Source organism: Lepidochelys olivacea (assembly GCF_965140295.1).
Source record: "Lepidochelys olivacea isolate rLepOli2 genome assembly, chromosome: 3".
Lineage (NCBI taxonomy): Eukaryota > Metazoa > Chordata > Testudines > Cheloniidae > Lepidochelys > Lepidochelys olivacea.
Window position 1 is genome coordinate 187467088 of NC_140413.1, and position 20437 is coordinate 187487524.

A 20437-nucleotide genomic window follows, 5' to 3' on the forward strand; every position below is an offset into this window, starting at 1 on the left:
TCTTGCAGAAGGTGAAGGTCCTGTCCCAGAAGGCAAAATACAGCAGTACCTGCTCTATCTCACCAGAGAGGAGTTGGGAGAATCTTCTAAGAGTGGAGCTGAAGGAGCTGGTATGTCAAAGAGCAAGGATTTGAGGGGAGTGAGTGGGTTTGTGAAGGTTTCACCACTCTCTGACCCTCCTGATTGAAGCTATGAGTGCCTGCAGTTAGGGGAGAACAGCTGTGAGTGGAGCTGAGAGTGTCTGGAGCAGAAAAAGTGCAGGTAAGGGGAACGCTGGGCTATGAGGAGGTGGAGATGTTAAGGAAATAATGACTAGTGCACTTTCTGCTCATGTAGTCAGTATTAATGTTCAAGACTTTTTTTAAAAAGTGGCAAAAATGAGATCACACAAGTCTGAAGGGTTAGCTGAATCTATAATTTCTGCCAAGACATACCAAAGTTTTCAAAACACCAAATAATAATAACAAATTACCCTCTAAAATTAATCACCAATCCATCCTCAAAATACTCAAAACCACTCATTATCCTTGAGAAGAACTGAATGAAATGTTTGAAGTTTCTAGACCAAATCTCTTAAAGGAGATGAGTTTCTAAAAAAAACCCACTCTTACAAAACTGAAAAGTTATTTTGTCAACTTAAGCTCTAGTTAAAAACCAAACAAAACCAACTTAGTCTAAGAAGACAGTATGCATGAGAAATTTATGGTGGAGGGCAGCTTGTAGATAAGAATTGTCATATTCAGATTTAGAACAGAAGCTTAGTTACAACTTCAGTTATGGAGTTACTGCGGAACCTCCAAAATAGTGACAGAATCCATATGTGTTATTTCCTTGTTCTTTATTGAGAATAATTTGCAAAATTATTAAATTCTAAAAATCAAGACTGCTTCAACAATTTTATGGCTTATATAAAGTACAGCTCTTGTAGTTAGTATACTGTGCTGTTTGTTTGATTTCACACTACAGACTACTTGCCAAGGTGAGAGCATTGTATTTGTATTTAACATAAGCCCCATCTGGCCTGTAGTAGAGGAAGGGAAAGAAAACTGATTTGAATGTTGATATGAGTACATTTGTTTTATAACTATACCATACAGTCAATATGCTTTTGAAAAATTGTCACACCTTTTTTCTGTTATTGGAAAGAACAGTTGTCTTTCACTTGTGGTGTGATGAGACGTAGGAGTCTATGTAAAATGAAACAGTTGATGTAAATCCATATTTAGATACTGTGACAAAGCTCTGTCCTTGCCTCCGTGGGTCCCACGTTTCCTGGTGGATTTCGCTAGCCTCAGAGGCTCACTGTGACCCTGTACGTAACCCTTCTCTCTGTAGAGACAAGGGTCACAGTCTATTGAGCCATTTTCATCATAAGCCAGTGAGGGAGGTGAGGAGAAGCTATCCTTCCTTGCACAGTCTCTGTTGTCTCCCAGTCTCAGTGATTAATTGGGGGCAAAGCGGGGGGGAGCCCGGGCCCACCCTCTACTCCGGGCTCCAGCCCAGGGACTCTAATAGTATCAGCTATGGTAGCTGACCTTTTAGAAACATGACATGTACAATTCCCTGGGCTACTTACCCCACAGCAGCGCTCACTTCCTCAAGCTCCACTTCACCCTTACCTCAGGGCCTCCTTCCTTTTGTCTGATATGGTGTGTAGTACTCAGCCTCTCCAACAGCACAACTTCCTTCCACACCTCATGACATCCACCCCCCCTGGGCTATCTGGGAGGCTTTTAACTAGTTTCAGCCAGCCCCTGATTGGCTTCAGGTGTCCCAGTCAACCTAGCGTTCTCCCTGCCTTCTGGAAAGTTCTTAATTGGCCCCAGGTGTCTTAATTGACCTGGAGCAGCTGCCATTTCACTTATCCTGGTACCAGGGATTTGTTTAGCTGGGAGCTAATATATCTGTCTCCCACTACTTTTCTATAACCATCTGGCCTTGCCCCGTCACATATTGCCCCCCTCTGCTCAACACCATAGAGTTGGGCAACTTGGGACGCCAGGCAGTATGCTCGTGACAGACCATCAGCTTTGCCATGGTGGCATCCAGCCCTGTGCCGTATGCGGAACTGGAACGATTGGAGGGATAAGAACCACCTGGTGACCCTTGCATTCTTTTCCTTATTCCACTCCATCCACTGGAGGGGTGCATGGTCCGTCACAAGAGTAAATTGCCAGCCTAAGAGGTCATAACGCAGTGTCTCCATAGCCCATTTGACAGCAAGGCATTCTCTCTCGACTACTACATATTCCTGTTCTCTTGGGAGAAGCTTTCTGCTTAGGCAGAGGATCGGGTGTTACTCTTCTCCCACCATTTGTGACAGAACTTCCCCCAACCCCACCTTGGAAGCGTCTGTTTGTAAAATAAATTCCCTGTTAAAGTCCGGGGCTATTAGTACGGGGTCATTACAGAGGGCCGTCCGAAGGTCTGTGAATGCCCCCTCTGCTGCATCGGTCCACTTTACCATGTCTGGACCTCGGGCTTTCACCAGGTCCATTAGGGGACTTGCCCGTGGCGAAGTGGGGAATAAAACATCGGTAGTAACCTACCATGCCTAGGAACGCACGGACCTGCTTCTTTCGGGTTGGCCGGGGCCAGTTTTGAATTGCCTCTAGCTTATTCGTTTGGGGCTTCAATATGCCCCTTCCCACAATATATCCCAGGTACCTAGCCTCTGCTAGCCCTATGGCACATTTAGCAGGATTAGCAGTGAGGCCAGCCCACCTTAAGGTGCGCAGTACTGCCTCAACTTTCTCCAAGTGGGTTCCCCAGTCTGGCATCTCTATGATGACATCATCCAGGTATGCAGCTGCATAACTAGTATGGGGGCACAGCAGCTTATCCATGAGGTGCTGGAATGTGGCTGGGGCCCCATGTAGCCCAAAAGGGAGGACGGTGTACTGGAATAGCCCATCCAGGGTGGAGACTGCTGTCTTTTCTTTCGCTTCTTTGGTCAGAGGAGTCTGCCAGTACCCTTTTGTCAGATCCAGTGTAGTCAAGAATCGGGCACTACCCAGTCGGTCAACCAGTTCGTCGATGCATGGTATGGGGTATGCATCAAACTGGGATATTTCATTCAGTTGGCGAAAGTCATTACAGAATCTCATGGCACCATCAGGTTTAAGCACTAGAACAATTGGACTGGACCACTGACTGTAAGATTCTTCAATAACCCCTAATTCTAACATTTTCTTTGCTTCGGCCTTTATTTCTTCTCTTTTGGCTGCTGGGATTCGGTAGGGTCTCAATGTTACCTTGGCTCCGGGGATCGTGCGGATATGGTGATAGGTCTCAGTCGTCCGCCCTGGTTTTGTAGAGAACGCATCTCGGTTGCGATTAATCACGTCGGCTGCCTCGATCTTTTGGATCGGCGTCAAGTCGGATGATATCCTTACTTGCTCGTGTAAGTTATCCTCCTGGGGAAGGGTCTCCTGCATGACTAAGCATGCCTCTCAATTGTGCCAAGGTTTTAGAAGATTGATGTGGTAAATTTGCTCCGATTTCTGGCGGCCTGGCTGCCGCACCTTATAGTTCACCTCTCCCATGGCTTCAATTACTTCATAGGGTCCCTACCACTGGGCCAACAGTTTACTTTCTGCTGTGGGCACCAGTACCATCACCCGATCCCCTGGTTGGAACCGTCGAAGCTTCGCTTGGTGGTTATAATGGGTTTGTTGGGTCTCCTGTGCTCTCTCCAAGTGTTCCTGTACAACGGGCGTAACTCGGGCTTTCCGATCTCTCATCTGCAGTACATGCTCAACTATATTCCTTCCAGGATTTGGCTCCTCTTCCTAGGCCTCTCTGGCCATATCCAATATGCCCCAAGGGTAGCACCCATATAGTAATTCGAATGGAGAGAAACCTGTGGAGGCTTGTGGAACCTCCCGGATGGCGAACATGAGGTAAGGCAATAGGGTATCCCAATCTTTCCCATCCCGGCTCGCCACTTTCCTGATCATGGCCTTGAGGGTCCTATTGAACCTTTCCACAAGGTATTGCGGGTGGTATACAGAGGTCCGTAGGGCTTGTACATGGAGCAATGAACAGAGATCTTTCATCAACTTGGACATGAAAGGTGTCCCTTGATCAGTCAATATCTCCTTGGGTAGCCCAACCTGGGCAAAGATCTGTACTAGCTCCTTAGCTATGGTCTTGGAAGCTGTGTTGCGTAGGGGAACAGCTTCCGGGTACTGGGTTGCATAGTCCAGTACAACAAGCACATGTTGTTGGCCCCGAGCTGTCTTCTCTAGGGGCCCTACCAGATCCATGGCTATCCGTTTGAAAGGAACCTCTATTATTGGAAGAGCTATCAAAGGAGCCCACAAGTGCGGGGGAGGGCTATGTAACTGACACTCCGGACAAGAGGTGCAGTATCGCCGGACATCTTCATGTACTCCTGGCCAGAAGAACCTCCACAGGATCTGTGCCTGGGTTTTCTCTACCCCTAGGTGTCCTCCAAACAGGTGACTGTGGGCGAGACTCAATATGGCTTTTTGATGTTTTTGTGGCACCAGAAGTTGTTGTATCTCTTGCTCCTGCATTTGCACCACACGGTACAGGAGATCTTTCTTCGCTATAGAGTAAGGTCCGGGACCCTGGACCTTCCCATCCACAGGTATCCCATCGATCTCAGCCACCTCTTACCTGGCGTTATCATATCTGGGGTCCTCCGCCTGGTCCCGTCCAAAAGTCTCTCTCCCGGGACTAACCTGCCCAAGCTCCCAGGGGCAGGCTTCTGCTTCTTCCAATGGCTTGCCGCCATCATGGCTGGGGGCAGCCTCTGGCTCACCTTCTGTGGTGGAAGTTTCTCTGTTGGCTGCTCATGTCCATCTGCTTACTAGGGAGGTCTCCTGGCCCTGGGTCAGGATCCAGGTTCCCAAGGCCTTCACGGCCTTCCTCTCTTTATTTGTCTTCTGGGTCTTTCAGGGGGCTGAGAACAGATCCTGAGAAATCTCAGCGAACATCGGGGGCTGACATTCCCCCGGTGACGAGTCGCTGTCCTCAGGGTCCCCACCTCCCTCCAGCCTCTCCAGGGGGAGTAAATCATCAAACCCTGGATAGTTCCTCCCAATGACTACAGGATATGGGAGTTTAGGAACTATGCCCACGGTCACGTCAATGGGGTTTCCCTGAACCTCTATCTCCACTGGGATGGTGGGGTAATGGCTCATGACCCCATGCACACACATCACTGCTACGCGTTTGGCTTGTAGCAGCTGACTACTTTTTACCAGCTTACCTGATATGAGGGTGATAGCACTCCCAGAGTCCACAAGCGCTGTAGTCTCTGCTCCATTTATCCTCATTGGCCTGGTGTAATTATGTGGGGCTAATGCGACCCCCACGAGGTGGATAAGGGAGCATGGGACCTCCCAATCCCCCAAGTTACATTGCATAGGCTCCTCGGTGCTGGGACACTGTGCTGCTATCTGTTCCCACTCCCCACATGCATAACATCTATAATTGCTTTTAATCACTCCCCTATCCCGGGGGTTCGGGTTTCCCCCGGCTCAGGCCAATCCCTTCCTTCTGGGGTCCTTGCTGGTTTTCGGCCCCGCCCCCTTCTTCCACCTAGGACTCCCCGGGGGTTTGGCTGCCCAACCTTCCAGGGTTGGGGTCGGGTGCTTGCTTCGAAAGGGGCCTTTCTTGGGTAGTCGGGTCAGTTCCCTGGGTGTCATCCGTCTTTCTACCAGTGTGATCATCTCGTAGTACGTGGACGGATTGTTCTGGCCTACCCATTTGCAGAGATCTGGCGGCAGTCCCCGCATGTAATGGTCGATGACCAGGGTCTCCAAAATCTCCTCCAGCCTGCACACCTTGGGCTGTAACCACTTCCGCGCGAGGTATATGAGGTCGAATAGCTGGGACCTCGGGGGTTTGTTCTCCTGGTATTTCCACTCATGGAACCTCTGGGCCCTTACCGCTGCCGTTACCCCTGATCGTGCTAGGATCTCTGCCTTCAGACGGGTATAGTCAGTGGCATCCGTGGCAGGCAAGTCAAAGTAGGCCTTCTGGGCCTCTCCACAGAAAAAAGGGGTGAGAATGCTGGCCCTCTGCTCCAGGGGCCATGCCTCACGCTGAGCAGTCCTTTCGAATGAGAGGAGATATGCCTCTACGTTATCTCCTGACATCATCTTTGGCAGACAACCAGTGCCCCTCAGGGTTCGCGTCCCATCAGATCCCCAGGCCTGGGTGGTGAGGAGCTTCAGCTAGTCCACCACCTCTCTCAAGACGGCACGATCTTGGGTCACCTGGCTCATCAATAATTGATTGTTTCCTGCTGTAACCGCATAGACTCCTGTTGTGCCATTGCCTGAACCCAGGTGGCCTCCTGTTGGGCTGCCATGGCTTGTACCAGAGCTCTTACCACCTCCTCCACTGTGGTACAAAGCAAACAAACAAACCAAAACAAACAAACAATCCAAAACCCTAGTGCACTTTTTTTTTAAAAAAACCTCTTTCTTCCACCACATTGTGAACAAAATCCCACTCCTGACACCAGTTGTGAAAAGCTCTGTCCTTGCCTCCATGGGTCCCACATTTCCTGGCAGATTTCGCTAACCTCAGAGGCTCTACGTAACCCTTCTCTCTGTAGAGACAAGGGTCACAGTCTATTGAGCCATTTTCATCATAAGCCAGTGAGGGAGGTGAGGAGAAGCTATCCTTCCTTGCACAGTCTCTGTTGTCTCCCAGTCTCAGTGATTAATTGGGGGCAAAGCAGGGGGGAGCCCGGGCCCACCTTCTACTCCAAGCTCCAGCCCAGGGACCCTAATAGCATCAGCTATGGTAGCTGACCTTTTAGAAACATGACATGTACAATTCCCTGGGCTACTTCCCCCACAGCAGCCCTCACTTTCTCAAGCTCCACTTCACCCTTACCTCAAGGCCTTCTTCCTTGTGCCTGATATGGTGTGTACTACTCAGCCTCTCCAATAGCACAATTTCCTTCTACAGCTCCTGACATGCACACCCACCTGACTGGCTGGGAGGCTTTTAACTAGTTTCAGCCAGCCCCTGATTGGCTTCAGGTGTCCCAGTCAACCTAGCCTTCTCCCTGCCTTCTGGAAAGTTCTTAATTGGCCCCAGGTGTCTTAATTGACCTGGAGCAGCTGCCATTTCACTTATCCTGGTACTAGGGATTTGTTTAGCCTGGAGCTAATATATCTATCTCCCACTACTTTTCTATAGCCATCTGGCCTTGCCCCGTCACAATACCTGAACAACTGGCTTGATTTGCAGAGGTACTCATCTCTCTCTGTATCAGGCTGCTTGTTTAAGTGCCTAACTATGGATGTAGGCGTCTAAATTTACTACACACCCATGTTTGAAAATTTTGTTCTGAAATCATAAAAATTCCAAGAGAGATCAGAATTTTTTAAAAAATGTAACTCATGTAAGTTATGTGGCAATTGTCAAGCAATGTTGTACCCTTTCTTACTCTAGTATACGGGTAATCCTGTTACAAAAGATACACACATGCACTATTGCAGTACTTTAAAATGTTAAAATCCGTTCACTTACCTTGACATGTTCTAGCTCCTACCACCTGGTACCCCTCAGGGCAGATGCATGAAAATTTCCCAGGCTCATTGACACACTGATACTGGCATATGTAACTTGAAGTTCTACATTCATCAATATCTGGAGAACAGCAAAATAGCTTGAACTTATTGTCTTAAAAACCTGTCTTATCACAGAAAGTATTAATATATTAATTTACTATTACTACACATTAGCTTTAACAGAAGTAAAATATATCCAGTCTGAAAGAAGGAAGTTCTCCATAATCTGAAATGAATGCGCTACGTTTAAGCAACTTAAAGTTGTCACCAAAAAAGCTAATTCTACTGGGTATATGTAACTCTCTCTAAAGATCAGATGTTTAAGAAATATACTCTAGGAAACAGAGATTAAATGACAAAGTGTTCAGAACAGGTTTGGGAAAATAATTTTAGAAAGTCATTTTTTAGTGTTCCAAAATGTGGGTGGTTCCCTCTCCCCCCAACCCTTGATCAAAGCATTGACCACTTTGGTTATTAGTTCAGGGAAAATATTTTGCCCTGACGTATGTATGCAACTCCCAGTGTAATCAATGTGAACTGCTCTTGAGAAGAGGATAAGGATCATTTTCTCCCTTCAAATAGTATTGGCTACATCCTATTCTCTTTTGGCTTCCGTAGCTTTCCCTAACTGACTAGCTGTCAGTAAAAGCAATTTAGGATGGAATTTAATTTTATTTAACAACTTATGTGATATTTCTGAAAAAATAGATGAATCAATAGAATTAGGGGGTGTCTTGACATTAGCATAATGTGTTTTATCATATTGGAGACCTGAGCTCAGTCTTTTACTCTTGGACTGGGAGCTCTTTGGAGACATCATGTCTAAGGCTTGCTCCTGCTCCCTATGATCCAGTGCGGCTCGGACAGAGAATCATAGAATCATAGAATATCAGGGTTGGAAGGGACCTCAGGAGGTCATCTAGTCCAACCCCCTGCTCAAAAGCAGGACCAATCCCCAATTAAATCATCCCAGCCAGGGCTTTGTCAAGTCTGACCTTAAAAACTTCTAAGGAAGGAGATTCCACCACCTCCCTAGGCAACGCATTCCAGTGCTTCACCACCCTCCTAGTGAAGAAGTTTTTCCTAATATCCAACCTAAACCTCCCCCACTGCAACTTGAGACCATTACTCCTTGTCCTGTCCTCTTCCACCACTGAGAATAGTCTAGAACCATCCTCTCTGGAACCACCTCTCAGGTAGTTGAAAGCAGCTATCAAATCCCCCCTCATTCTTAGAATCAATCATAGAATCATAGAATATCAGGGTTGGAAGGGACCCCAGAAGGTCATCTAGTCCAACCCCCTGCTCAAAGCAGGACCAATTCCCAGTTAAATCATCCCAGCCAGGGCTTTGTCAAGCCTGACCTTAAAAACCTCTAAGGAAGGAGATTCTACCACCTCCCTAGGTAACGCATTCCAGTGTTTCACCACCCTCTTAGTGAAAAAGTTTTTCCTAATATCCAATCTAAACCTCCCCAACTGCAACTTGAGACCATTACTCCTCGTTCTGTCATCTGCTACCATTGAGAACAGTCTAGAGCCATCCTCTTTGGAACCCCCTTTCAGGTAGTTGAAAGCAGCTATCAAATCCCCCCTCATTCTTCTCTTCTGCAGGCTAAACAATCCCAGCTCCCTCAGCCTCTCCTCATAACTCATGTGTTCCAGTCCCCTAATCATTTTTGTTGCCCTTCACTGGACTCCCTCCAATTTATCCACATCCTTCTTGAAGTGTGGGGCCCAAAACTGGACACAGTACTCCAGATGAGGCCTCACCAACGTCGAATAGAGGGGAATGATCACGTCCCTCGATCTGCTCGCTATGCCCCTACTTATACATCCCAAAATGCCATTGGCCTTCTCGGCAACAAGGGCACACTGCTGACTCATATCCAGCTTCTCGTCCACTGTCACCCCTAGGTCCTTTTCCGCAGAACTGCTGCCTAGCCATTCGGTCCCTAGTCTGTAGCTGTGCATTGGGTTCTTCCGTCCTAAGTGCAGGACCCTGCACTTATCCTTATTGAACCTCATCAGATTTCTTTTGGCCCAATCCTCCAATTTGTCTAGGTCCTTCTGTATCCTATCCCTCCCCTCCAGCGTATCTACCACTCCTCCCAGTTTAGTATCATCCGCAAATTTGCTGAGAGTGCAATCCACACCATCCTCCAGATCATTTATGAAGATATTGAACAAAACTGGCCCAAGGACCGACCCTTGGGGTACTCCACTTGATACCGGCTGCCAACTAGATATGGAGCCATTGATCACTACCCGTTGAGCCCGACAATCTAGCCAGCTTTCTACCCACCTTGTAGTGCATTCATCCAGCCCATACTTCCTTAACTTGCTGACAAGAATACTGTGGGAGACCGTGTCAAAAGCTTTGCTAAAGTCAAGAAACAATACATCCACTGCTTTCCCTTCATCCACAGAACCATTAAAATTAAACCAGAAATATTGAACCAGAAAATTAAGTGCTGATTGTATAATCGTCAGGAGATGCTGTTTGGACATCCCCTTGCATAAAAGCAACTCAAAGGCACAACTGTCTCTTCTTTAGAATGACAAATGTAAGAGGATTTGTTTAGAACAATTTTACACCACACAAAGTTATCCTTGTTTAGGTTTGCCTCCATTTCTAGTTTGTCATGATAATCTGTATTAGAACAAACACCATTCAAGTTAGTTTCAGGAGTAAGTTTTCAGAAGTGTGTCCCCCAACCCAGGTGTTGCCTGAAAAATGGGTGTATGCAATTTTGTGTTTGCAACTGAATTGTGAGTACACATCTGAGTAGCAGCATCTCTACCTACCTGAATATAGGTACAACTACTCACACTTGTGCCTGCAATTCATTCTGGCAGGTGCAAAAATATGTCAAATTTTATGGCTGCAAATTTTATGGCCACCAATAGGGATGCCAGACCTCAGTCTGACTAGAACCACCCCCATACCTCTTAATTCACAGAATAACTTCTCAGAAAAAATGCAGACTCAGAAAAATGGCAGTTATCATGTACTATCATCTTTCTATTATGACATTATGTATAAAACAGTATGCATCTGATGAAGTGAGCTGTAGCTCACGAAAGCTTATGCTCAAATAAATTGGTTAGTCTCTAAGGTGCCACAAGTACTCCTTTTCTTTTTGCGAATACAGACTAACACAGCTGTTACTCTAAAACGTATAAAGCGTAGTTTACCTTCACAGTTGATTCTATCACTGCTTAACTCAAATCCTGGATTACACTGACAGATAAAAGAACCAAGTATATTGTAGCATTGTTGTGCACATGGGTTGTTGGCATCACATTCGTTTATATCTGAAAGGAAAGGTTACATATCTTCATGCACATCTTGTTCTTTGTATCTGATAATTAAGATGATCAAATTATTAGTCCTTAGATTGGGTCCACCACTTTGCAAAAGTTAGAAGAATATATCAATAAAGATTTTGCAGTTGCTGGAACACTGTCAGATCTGTGCTCTTCATTCCTTGTAGAAAAACTGGAATATTTTTCCAGGAATGAGAGTTATTCTAACATGTAATGAACTCTTCCAAAAATGTTTAGTACAGCTATTAAACTCCACATTCCAGCATCTTTTTTTCCATGAAATGCCAAGTCAAGGTATGAAATGCCAAGTCTATGAATAATTGATATAAGGAACACATACTGATAAGACTCTCAGCATGCAGTGGTTAAGATTTTATCTGAGATATTTATTACTCTTAAAATCTGTTCTTTTAAATTCCATTACAATTATAACATGAGCCGTTTAGACCAGTAGAGAGTTTTGCAGAGCTCTAAGGCATAGACCATATTGGGGCAGGCATTTTTTTGATGCTAGATTCTTTCCATGATGTGCCCATCTTAAGAACATGTGTGAGGATACTGCAATCTGAAAAAGGGGGCATTTTCAATGGAAAGTTTTATGTACAGGAACCTGCAATACCCCTCTCTGGAGTCTTTAACACTTATTTTCCATACACTGTTGACTAATTTATTTATGTGTACCAACTTGAATATAGATTTTTAGTGTACACAGAAGAGGAATACAAGAGAAAATACTTTTCATTCACATCCTAATGTGTTTTGTCAGATGCAACCATTATTGAACTTTTACAGTTTTAATATATAAACAATGTCAGAAATATTCAGGTGCAGATATAACTAATACAACTGACAAAATTCACTTCTCTATCAAAATGTCTATTAAAATCAACCATTCATCAAAAATTCAACTGGGGAGTAAAACATTTAGCCCATATATGTTTAAAAAGTGGATAGGGAGGAATGTCTGTGAAGCATTTTTTCTGTTAAATAGTTTTTGATAAAAGTGCAGTGACATTTGTGAGAACAATGTTATCAGAAACACTAAACAAAAAGACAGAAAAAACAAATTTATGTATATGCTTCTCTAAAGTTTATCCACTCTCAAGAGGTACAAAAGTTGTTACACGAATGTATCTACTCTGGATTTCTGAGGTGTCATACAAATATTACAGTTAACAGAGATACTCATTGCAAACAACAGTTCGCCACATAATATAGCAAAAATTGCAATCAGCCATTTGTAAAGTTTCCTTTTGAGATGAGACATGTTGAGCTTTGAGGCTGGTAACAGGAGAAGGATGTGCTGTAAAGGATCTTTCACGTTTCTTGGTGCTATAGTAACACAAATACCTGAAGAAATATTCCTTGTAAGCTATGGGCTCTCCTCTGCTCACACAGCTTGGAGAGAATTGAATGGTTCAGTACCTGTGAAGAGATCTGGGGATGGGAAAGTGTGTGGAGGGTGTCTTCCTTTTCACAGCCACCCCAGGAAGCTGCCTTTCCCGTTGCACTGTGGACGTGTTCCACTCAGCAATAGTGGAGTGGAGCAAGGGGATAGGAAGCAGCCAGGGGGAATAGCAGCTCTGTGTGATGTATACCACCTCAAGACAATCTGAAATTATAACTAAACCACTGTAAAAGTAGAAGTAGCTTGCCAGAACGAGGAGTAATGGTCTCAAGTTGCAGTGGGGGAGGTTTAGATTGGATATTAGGAAAAACTTTTTCACTAAGAGGGTGGTGAAACACTGGAATGCGTTACCTAGGGAGGTGGTAGAATCTCCTTCCTTAGAGGTTTTTAAGGTCAGGCTTGACAAAGCCCTGGCTGGGATGATTTAACTGGGAATTGGTCCTGCTTCGAGCAGGGGGTTGGACTAGATGACCTTCTGGGGTCCCTTCCAACCCTGATATTCTATGATTCTATGATTCTGTGGCATTTCAACACCATGGAGAAGGTCTATGTATGTATATGGCATATCGCATGGCAATGCTTTGGAGCAGTGGTGGCAGCTGTGAAACCCCGGGAGAAGCCCAGTGATTGGTGGGCTTGTTCCCTGCCAGTCACAACATCCATACGTTTCAATGGCCAATTCCCTTCCCAAATCCATCATACCCTGAGTAAAATCTCAGCTCCACTCATGTCAATGGCAAAAACTCCATAGATTTCAGTGGGGCCAGGACTTCTGCAACATCCTCTCTTGGGGCCTGAAGATCTGTTTTCCCCTGATGGTCATTTCAACCTCAAAGTGGGGGAGGATTTAGCTTTATGTATCATATAACCATTTAGCTTAGTCATATTCAGTGAAAACAGATCTCCCCCTGCCCACTTACTTATTAATTTGAACCCACACAATAGCAGTGGATGAAATGGAAACATTAGTTCCCTTCTTCATAAATTCTTTCATGGACTGCATGTATCTTCACTGGTGTGACTGAGTAGTTTTTGCCACATATGGAAATAAATCTACTCTTGGCTCCTGGAAAATCACCTTTTTTATCTGCTTCACTTTCGAAATAACAGCCCTCTACCAAAAAGTTACATTCAACATGACTATTTCTTTTAGTATCTTGCACCTCATTAGGCAAATCTGCTTGCAGCCCAATGTCCTCCTTTCTTCTTCTTAACTCTAGGTCTTCCAATAAAAAATCCTGTAGATTCCATCAAACTCAGTAATGGTCTAATGGCTCATAGAATCATAAAATATTAGGGTTGGAAGAGACCTCAGGAGGTCATCTAGTCCAATCCCCTGCTCAAAGCAGGACCAACACCAACAAAATCATCCCAGCCAAGGCTTTATCAAGCTGGGCCTTAAAATACTCTAAGAATGGAGATTCCACCATCTCCCTACGTAACCCATTCCAGTGCTTCACCACCCTCCTAGGGAAATAGTGTTTCCCAATATCCAATCTAGACCTCCCCCACTGAAACTTGAAACGATTGCTTCTTGTTCTGTCATCTGCCGCCACTGAGAACAGCCGAGCTCCATCTTTTGGAACCCCCCTGTAGGTAATTGAAGGCTGCTATCAAATCCCCCCTCACTCTTCTCTTCTGCAGACTAAATAACCCCCGTTCCCTCAGCTTCTCCTCGTAAGTCATGTGCCCAAAGCCCTCTAATCATTTTCATTGTCTTCCGCTGTACTCTCTCCAATTTATCCACATCCCTTTTGTAGTGGGGGGACCAAAACTGGACACAATACTCCAGGTGTAGCCTCACCAGTGTCGAATAGAGGGGAATAATCACTTCCCTTGATTTGCTGGCAATGCTCCTACTAATACAGCCCAATATACCGTTGGCCTTCTTGGTAACAAGGGCACACTGCTGACTCATATCCAGCTTCTCATCCACTGAAATCCCCAGGTCCTTTTCTGAAGAACTGCTGTTTAGCCAGTTGATCCCCAGCCTGTAGCGGTGCATGGGATTCTTCCTTCCGAGTGCAGAACTCTGCACTTGTCCTTGTTGAACCTCATCAGATTTCTTTTGGCCCAATCCTCCAATTTGTCTAGGTCACTCTAGACCCTATCCCTACCCTCCATCATATCTACCTCTCCCAACAATTTAGTGTCATCTGCAAACTTGCTGAGGGTGCAATTAATCCCATCATCCAGATCATTAATAAAGATCTTGAATAAAACCGACCCCAGGACCGACTCCTGGGGCACTCTGCTTGATTCTAGCTGCCAACTAGACATGAAGTCATTGATCACTTTCACCCATTGAGCCCGACAATCTAGCCAGCTTTCTATCCACCCTATAGTCCATTCATCCAATCCATACTTTTTTAACTTGCTAGCAAGAATACTGTGGGAGACCGTATCAAAAGCTTTGCTAAAGTCAAGATATATCACATCCACTGCTTTCCCCATATCCACAGAGCCAGTTATCTCATCATAGAAGGCAATCTGGTTGGTCAGGCATGACTTGCCCTTCGTGAATCCATGTTCACTGTTCCTGATCACCTTCCTCTCCTCCAAGTGCTTCAAAATGGATTCCTTGAGGACCTGCTCCATGATTTTGCCGGGGACTGAAGTGAGGCTGACTGGTCCCTTTTTAAAATATGGACACTTTTTGCCTTTTCCCAATTGTTGCAAGGATCCCTTTAGCATTTTATTTACAATCACACTAGTCCTCAGCATGCCCCAAATCACTCATTTTAATTTTTAATACTATTTCCCAAGGATTCATATTTGAAATGCCAAGTCGTGTTTTCTTTTATCATGTGCTGCAGCGAATTAACCTTAGCTGTAAGAACTTGGCATTTCTTTCCCCAGTTTCCAGTTCTGCCTGATTCTGATCTCAAGCTGCTGTAAATCAGAAGTAACTGCATTAAAGTCAATGGACCACTAGTGTAAAACCAGCGTAACTGAGAGGAGAGTCAGGTCCAAGATTTAATAATGAGTTCAGTACCCTGATGATCAGATTGCCAAACTCATGGCCCACAGAAACCAGTCTGCCAACAAAATAATCCATTTTCAAAGTGAGTCTCCATTTTTGTGTCCAAGGATTCTGTGTTCCTCAAGATTATTACTTTGATTGGTTCCAAGAGTCTGTAAGCCTAGGAAAGCATGACATACTTTAAAGTATTCTGTCCGGTGACTTTAACTGATGAAAGCTAGCAATGAGTCAGTAGTTGTCTTTTGTAACCACATGGGCTGGTTCATATGGATATACAGAGAAGTGCTTACCTACACAAGTGTGATTGTTGGCTGCTAACTGGAACCCAGAGTTGCACTGGCAGTAATAGGAACCTGGAGTGTTCACACATCTATGGTGGCAGTATGGAGGGAGATTGCATTCATCTATGTCTGTTACCATAACAAGAGCAAAACAGTAAAAATGTTAGCTCAAATGTAATAACAAAAGTTCACTGTTGCCATCTTGTGCCCAAATAAATAGTGTAAAGTGATCTGATTAAATGAAAAGAGAGAAGCTAATTTGCAACTCAATTCTGCTCCAACTTAAGTCCCTCCTTTACTTCAATGGGAGCAGCATTGTGTTCTTTCTCTTGTCTTCACGCCTTAAGTTTCGTTAAAATCAGCTTTACACTGAGTGTGTTTGCTCAGCCAATGATGTCAATACACATAAACATTATCCTTTATTCAGTGTTTAAATTATACCCTTACTGTAGTATTGATCTCTTTATTTGTTCTGTAAACTTAGAACATGCTTCCTGACCGGATCTTGACCAGACATAAAGTGGACGAGCAGAGTGGCTCTCATGATCCTTTCCTAAACAAAAGTACACATAGCAGCAACTTAATGCTAAACCTTTGTAGCTCCATTAGCAATTCAGAATCCAAGCACTCGCTCTGTCCCCAGTCCATGGGAGTGACAGGGGTCTGAAGTGAGCAGGGAAAGAAGTGGAGAGCTGGGATTTCAGGGGAATGTGGGCTCCATCCCCCAACAGGACTTGGCCAGCTACTCAGAAGACTCCCCTCACTCCTCACCATCTCTTCCTAGGCAAGACAGTACAGCAGTTCCCTATAGCCACTGGCTGCCGGCCCCTGGCTGTGCTCTCTGACTCTGTGGAGGAAATAAGATTGCATGATTGAAGCCAATGTTGTCTCAGGCAGTATTAACTTTCCCTGCAGACTGGCCATAATTCTGGGGTGGAGCATGCTGCCTTTCCCAGTTTCAGCATTCCTAAAGTGCAGCCGAGCGGGTATTCCACCTACAAACTGTATAAAGTGTTCAACAGCCCTACCTTGACCTCTTGGCACGTTGCAAGCTATGCATGGGTCAAGCCACAGGCACTGATGGGCCTCTGCCTCAGCTCATGTGCATCTGCAGAACAGTTTCTATGACTAATAGCTAAGTTGGCCATGCATGCACGGGAGAATCTTCTTTAGCTTAGCAAAAGAAATCCATGCAAAGTTCTATGCATGTAGAGAATGTGATCTCTAAAAGGCTCAGCACTCAGTCAAATAAATCCCAGTTTTCACTGGAACACAGTGAAAGGCAGTTCTCATTTTCATGCCAAATTTAGAGTTTCCTACCCCCAGCTGTTTCTGTTGTAGATGTATTTTTTTACAATGGGGAAAGTGTTCATTTTTTCACTTTAATATTCAAAAATGACTTTACCCCTTTTTTCAAAAACTTAGTAGTCTCACGTCCAAAAGCTGAGAATTTTAGACAGTTATGAGTGATGGGAAACAGGGCTTCGATTGAACAGGGTTTGGCAATCTTAACTACAGGGGGTGCTCACTACAGCTCTTTTATTTCAGAGAAACAGTAGTTCCATTGAATCTTTTGAGTTCCATAAGACTATGCTTGTGCTTAAAGTTACTTCTCTGTGTGTATATATTTGCAAGCTCAGACCCTAAGTCAGTGTGAGTTTAGTGTGAAGGACTTGGCTATACCATTTGTGCGCATGATTCTATGAAAGACTATGGGAAACCTTAGGTAGGCAGGATTTGATCAGAGAACCAAATTTTCTGTTTGAAAGAATGTTGCCAAAAAAAGTTTCCTTGTATCTGCAGTCTCCATGTTTCAGAAAATATCTTTGTTGCATCTGAACAAACTTTATAAAAAAATCAAACCCTTAAATCAAATAATAAAAAAAAACCTCATCAAGACACATTTTTTGAGTAAATTAAAAATAAAATTAAAGTTAGAAAAGGGTCTTTTTCTGCCTTCAAGCCAGAAAAAGTCTGGAATAATTTTGTTCAAACTTTAAAGGATAATTTCCTCCCAGGATAAGAGACTTTATCAAGGTTTTGCCCCAAATGATTTTTTCTGGCTCACTTAGGAGTGGTTTTATTATGAAGTGCTGACAGTACTTAACTGTAGCATTGTTTTTGTGCTGTTTTATACTCTGACCTAAGTCACACAGGGGGAAGTAGGAGAAGGGAAACTTTCCCTTCTAGAGAGCATATGTATATTTTAATTTAAACATACATATAAAACTTTGACTTTTAGTAATTTATCATGATGGTTCTTTACTTTCAATGTTACATTAGACCTTTATGTACAAGCTGAACCCTAATTCTGTTGAAATGAAAAGGAGTTACTGTACAATGGGAATATACCTTCTAGTGAAAGCATAACTTTTTTTATAAGAATCAACAACTTGTCAAAATGATTCCCCTATCTATATGCCAAACTACTCATCCTGGTCCTGCACAGAAAACTGGCAAATATAAGTCATTGAGAATCTTTCCATTGACTTCAAGCCAGGGAGTGTGACAGCATCCCCAGCACCCTAGTTCCAGCACCTATGCCATCACCTTGTCTGATCCAGTGTATATTGCAGAGGTACTATTAGACATCAGCTAATGATATGCCTTTTATTCTACTATTTCACACTTTTCTTACATGTGACAAATGTATGGCCTAATCTTGTGACCCTTGTGAAGGCAACACTTCCAGTGAAGTCAAGATTTGAATCCAGTTCCTTCATGAATTAGGGCTTATTATTATGTGAGTAGTTCAGAGTTTACAGCCCCTGCTCTTGGCTCTTAGGGATTCAGAACAGTGGCTGATATGTCACAAAGAGAAGATATCTGGACCCAAAATTTCCACTGAGTATAAGCTCTTCAAGGCAGGGACTGTGTTGTCTTGTGTGTCTACACAGTGCCTAGGCCTATAACGCTGGATCTAACTCTTACTAAAGTCAATGGAAAGACTGCCACTGATATTAATGGGAGTTGCACTTGGCTCACAATTGTGCTGAGGGCAATCGGGCACTACCCCCATACAAGTAATAAATATGGTAACAGCTAAATTCAATTAAAAGTATTGAAAATGCTTAAAATAGTTTGCAGCTACATCCTTTAGAAACTATTTACTTTTCATCCATCATCTTTCTAAACAGGCCCTCTGACAGCAATTCTGGGCCCCAGGGCAGAACAGTCAATGGGCCCCCAGCCTGCGCGGATGCGTCCGCCTGACATTTAGGTGGTGATGCTGCCTGCGCTGGCTGGTGCCCAGCAAGCTGCTGCCAGCTGTGCTGCTGGGCACGCTCTTCTGGCATGGCCATGGCTTCTACGCGCCCACCTGGCTGCCTGCGCCGCTGCTGGGACCATCCTGCGTGTGCCTAGGAGCCCTGACAGCGATGACTGGTGGGAGGGACTCAAAGAGGGGCACCAGCTAAGGGGAGGACATGTGACACCCCCACAAGACCCCTCCCACGTTATTCCTCCCCACCCTGCCCCCAGCCTGCGCCCCCCACGCTTTCCCCAGCCCACGTTACCTGAGTGGGGGGGGGCTCTGTCCTCCTGCTGTGCCAGCCCTGCTGTTCAGCTGCTCTTCTGGCCACCAGGCTCTGGAGCCATTCCCGAATGCTGCACGGTGCAGCACAGCAGCTGCCTGGGAGAGTGCCTGGCTGCGGCAGCAGCAGGCCACTCCCCTCAGGCTCTGCTTCTGGTGATAGTGGCCAAGTGAGCCGGAGTCCCCTGCCCTCCCTGGCATGCTCAGAGTCAGCTCCTGTCCCCAGAAGCTGAGCCTGGGCAGGGAGAGGGCTGCCGCTGTTGCTGCTCCCTGCCTTGCCCAGGCCTAGCTTTGGGGGATGGGAGCTGACTCTGAGCATGCCAGGGAGAGTTCTGGCTCACTCGGCCACTGTCACTGGAGAAGCTGAACCCCAGGGCAGCTGCTGCGCTGCACCGGGCAGCGTGGCCAGAAGAGGAGAGGCTCTGTCCCCTCCTTTTCCCTTCCGGCTCTGGCCCCACCCCTTTCTCTCCCCAGCCAAGGCTGGCTGCTGGGTCAAGTGCCCTGAGCAGGTGTCTGGGGAGAGTGGGTGGCCAACCCTTCCTGCCCTCCACCCCCGGTGTCACCTCTGAGCCTTGAGCTACAGCGGTGGATAATGGGCCCTCCGGCCCTTTTAAATTACCCTGGCCCCTGGGCAATTGCCCCTTTTGCCCACCCCATTGGCAGGCCTGTTTCTAAACTATGTGGAGTTACTTTATAATTCCACATAAAGTTTGAAAATGGACCTTGATAGCCAATGAACATCGCTTATGCTAGTTCAGAACTTACCAACACACTGTTCCCCTCGTTTCTGGTAACCTGAGGGACACTGGCAGCTGAAAGACCCTCTTAAATTGACGCATACTTGATCTGCCCTGCAGTTATGGGTTCCTGTTGCACATTCATCTATATCTTCATAAAAAAGCAAACACAACATTAGTCAGAAACTTTGGTTCAAATTTAAAAATTTTTACCCATCTCCAAACCATGCTTTAAATGAAGATAGCAAGTTTCAAATCCATTCAAAAGATTTTTATGCCAGGGTTTATTCTATTTACAGAACACACAACACTGTTGTGACATTCCCCTCTGGTGTTATCTGGACTGGTGATCTGCTAGATCACTCCAATCCTTGACTCTGGGAGCCAGCCTTACCCTGCTCTGCTGTGAGAACCCCCATTCATGGGCTGTTCACGCACAGCCTCTGGTAAGCTGCTCCTTGGATTGTGCAACTGAATGACACTAGCCAATACCTCCGACCTCAGACAAAACCCTAGGAACCTCCATCTTGCAGTGTCCAGTTTTGCCCACTGGATGCTGCAAGCTTATATGAGTTTGTAAATTTAACAAAAAAATTAATATGTAC

General features: G+C 45.2%; 1 protein-coding gene across 3 annotated transcripts in view; it reads right to left on the bottom strand.

Moving 5' to 3' along the window:
• The window catches only part of EFEMP1 (EGF containing fibulin extracellular matrix protein 1), a 91382-nt gene that overhangs the window by 4625 nt on the left and 66320 nt on the right, over positions 1-20437 (bottom strand). For 2 of the 3 annotated variants that reach the window (XM_084622717.1, XM_084622719.1), the window contains exons 5-8: positions 19861-19983; positions 15573-15692; positions 10760-10879; positions 7522-7641 (exon numbers count right to left, since the gene is read on the bottom strand). In XM_084622717.1, the coding sequence (XP_084478843.1) occupies positions 7522-7641; positions 10760-10879; positions 15573-15692; positions 19861-19983 (483 nt within the window). The remainder of the gene's footprint in view (positions 1-7521; positions 7642-10759; positions 10880-15572; positions 15693-19860; positions 19984-20437) is intronic. The other variant, XM_084622718.1, reaches the window with a different exon arrangement.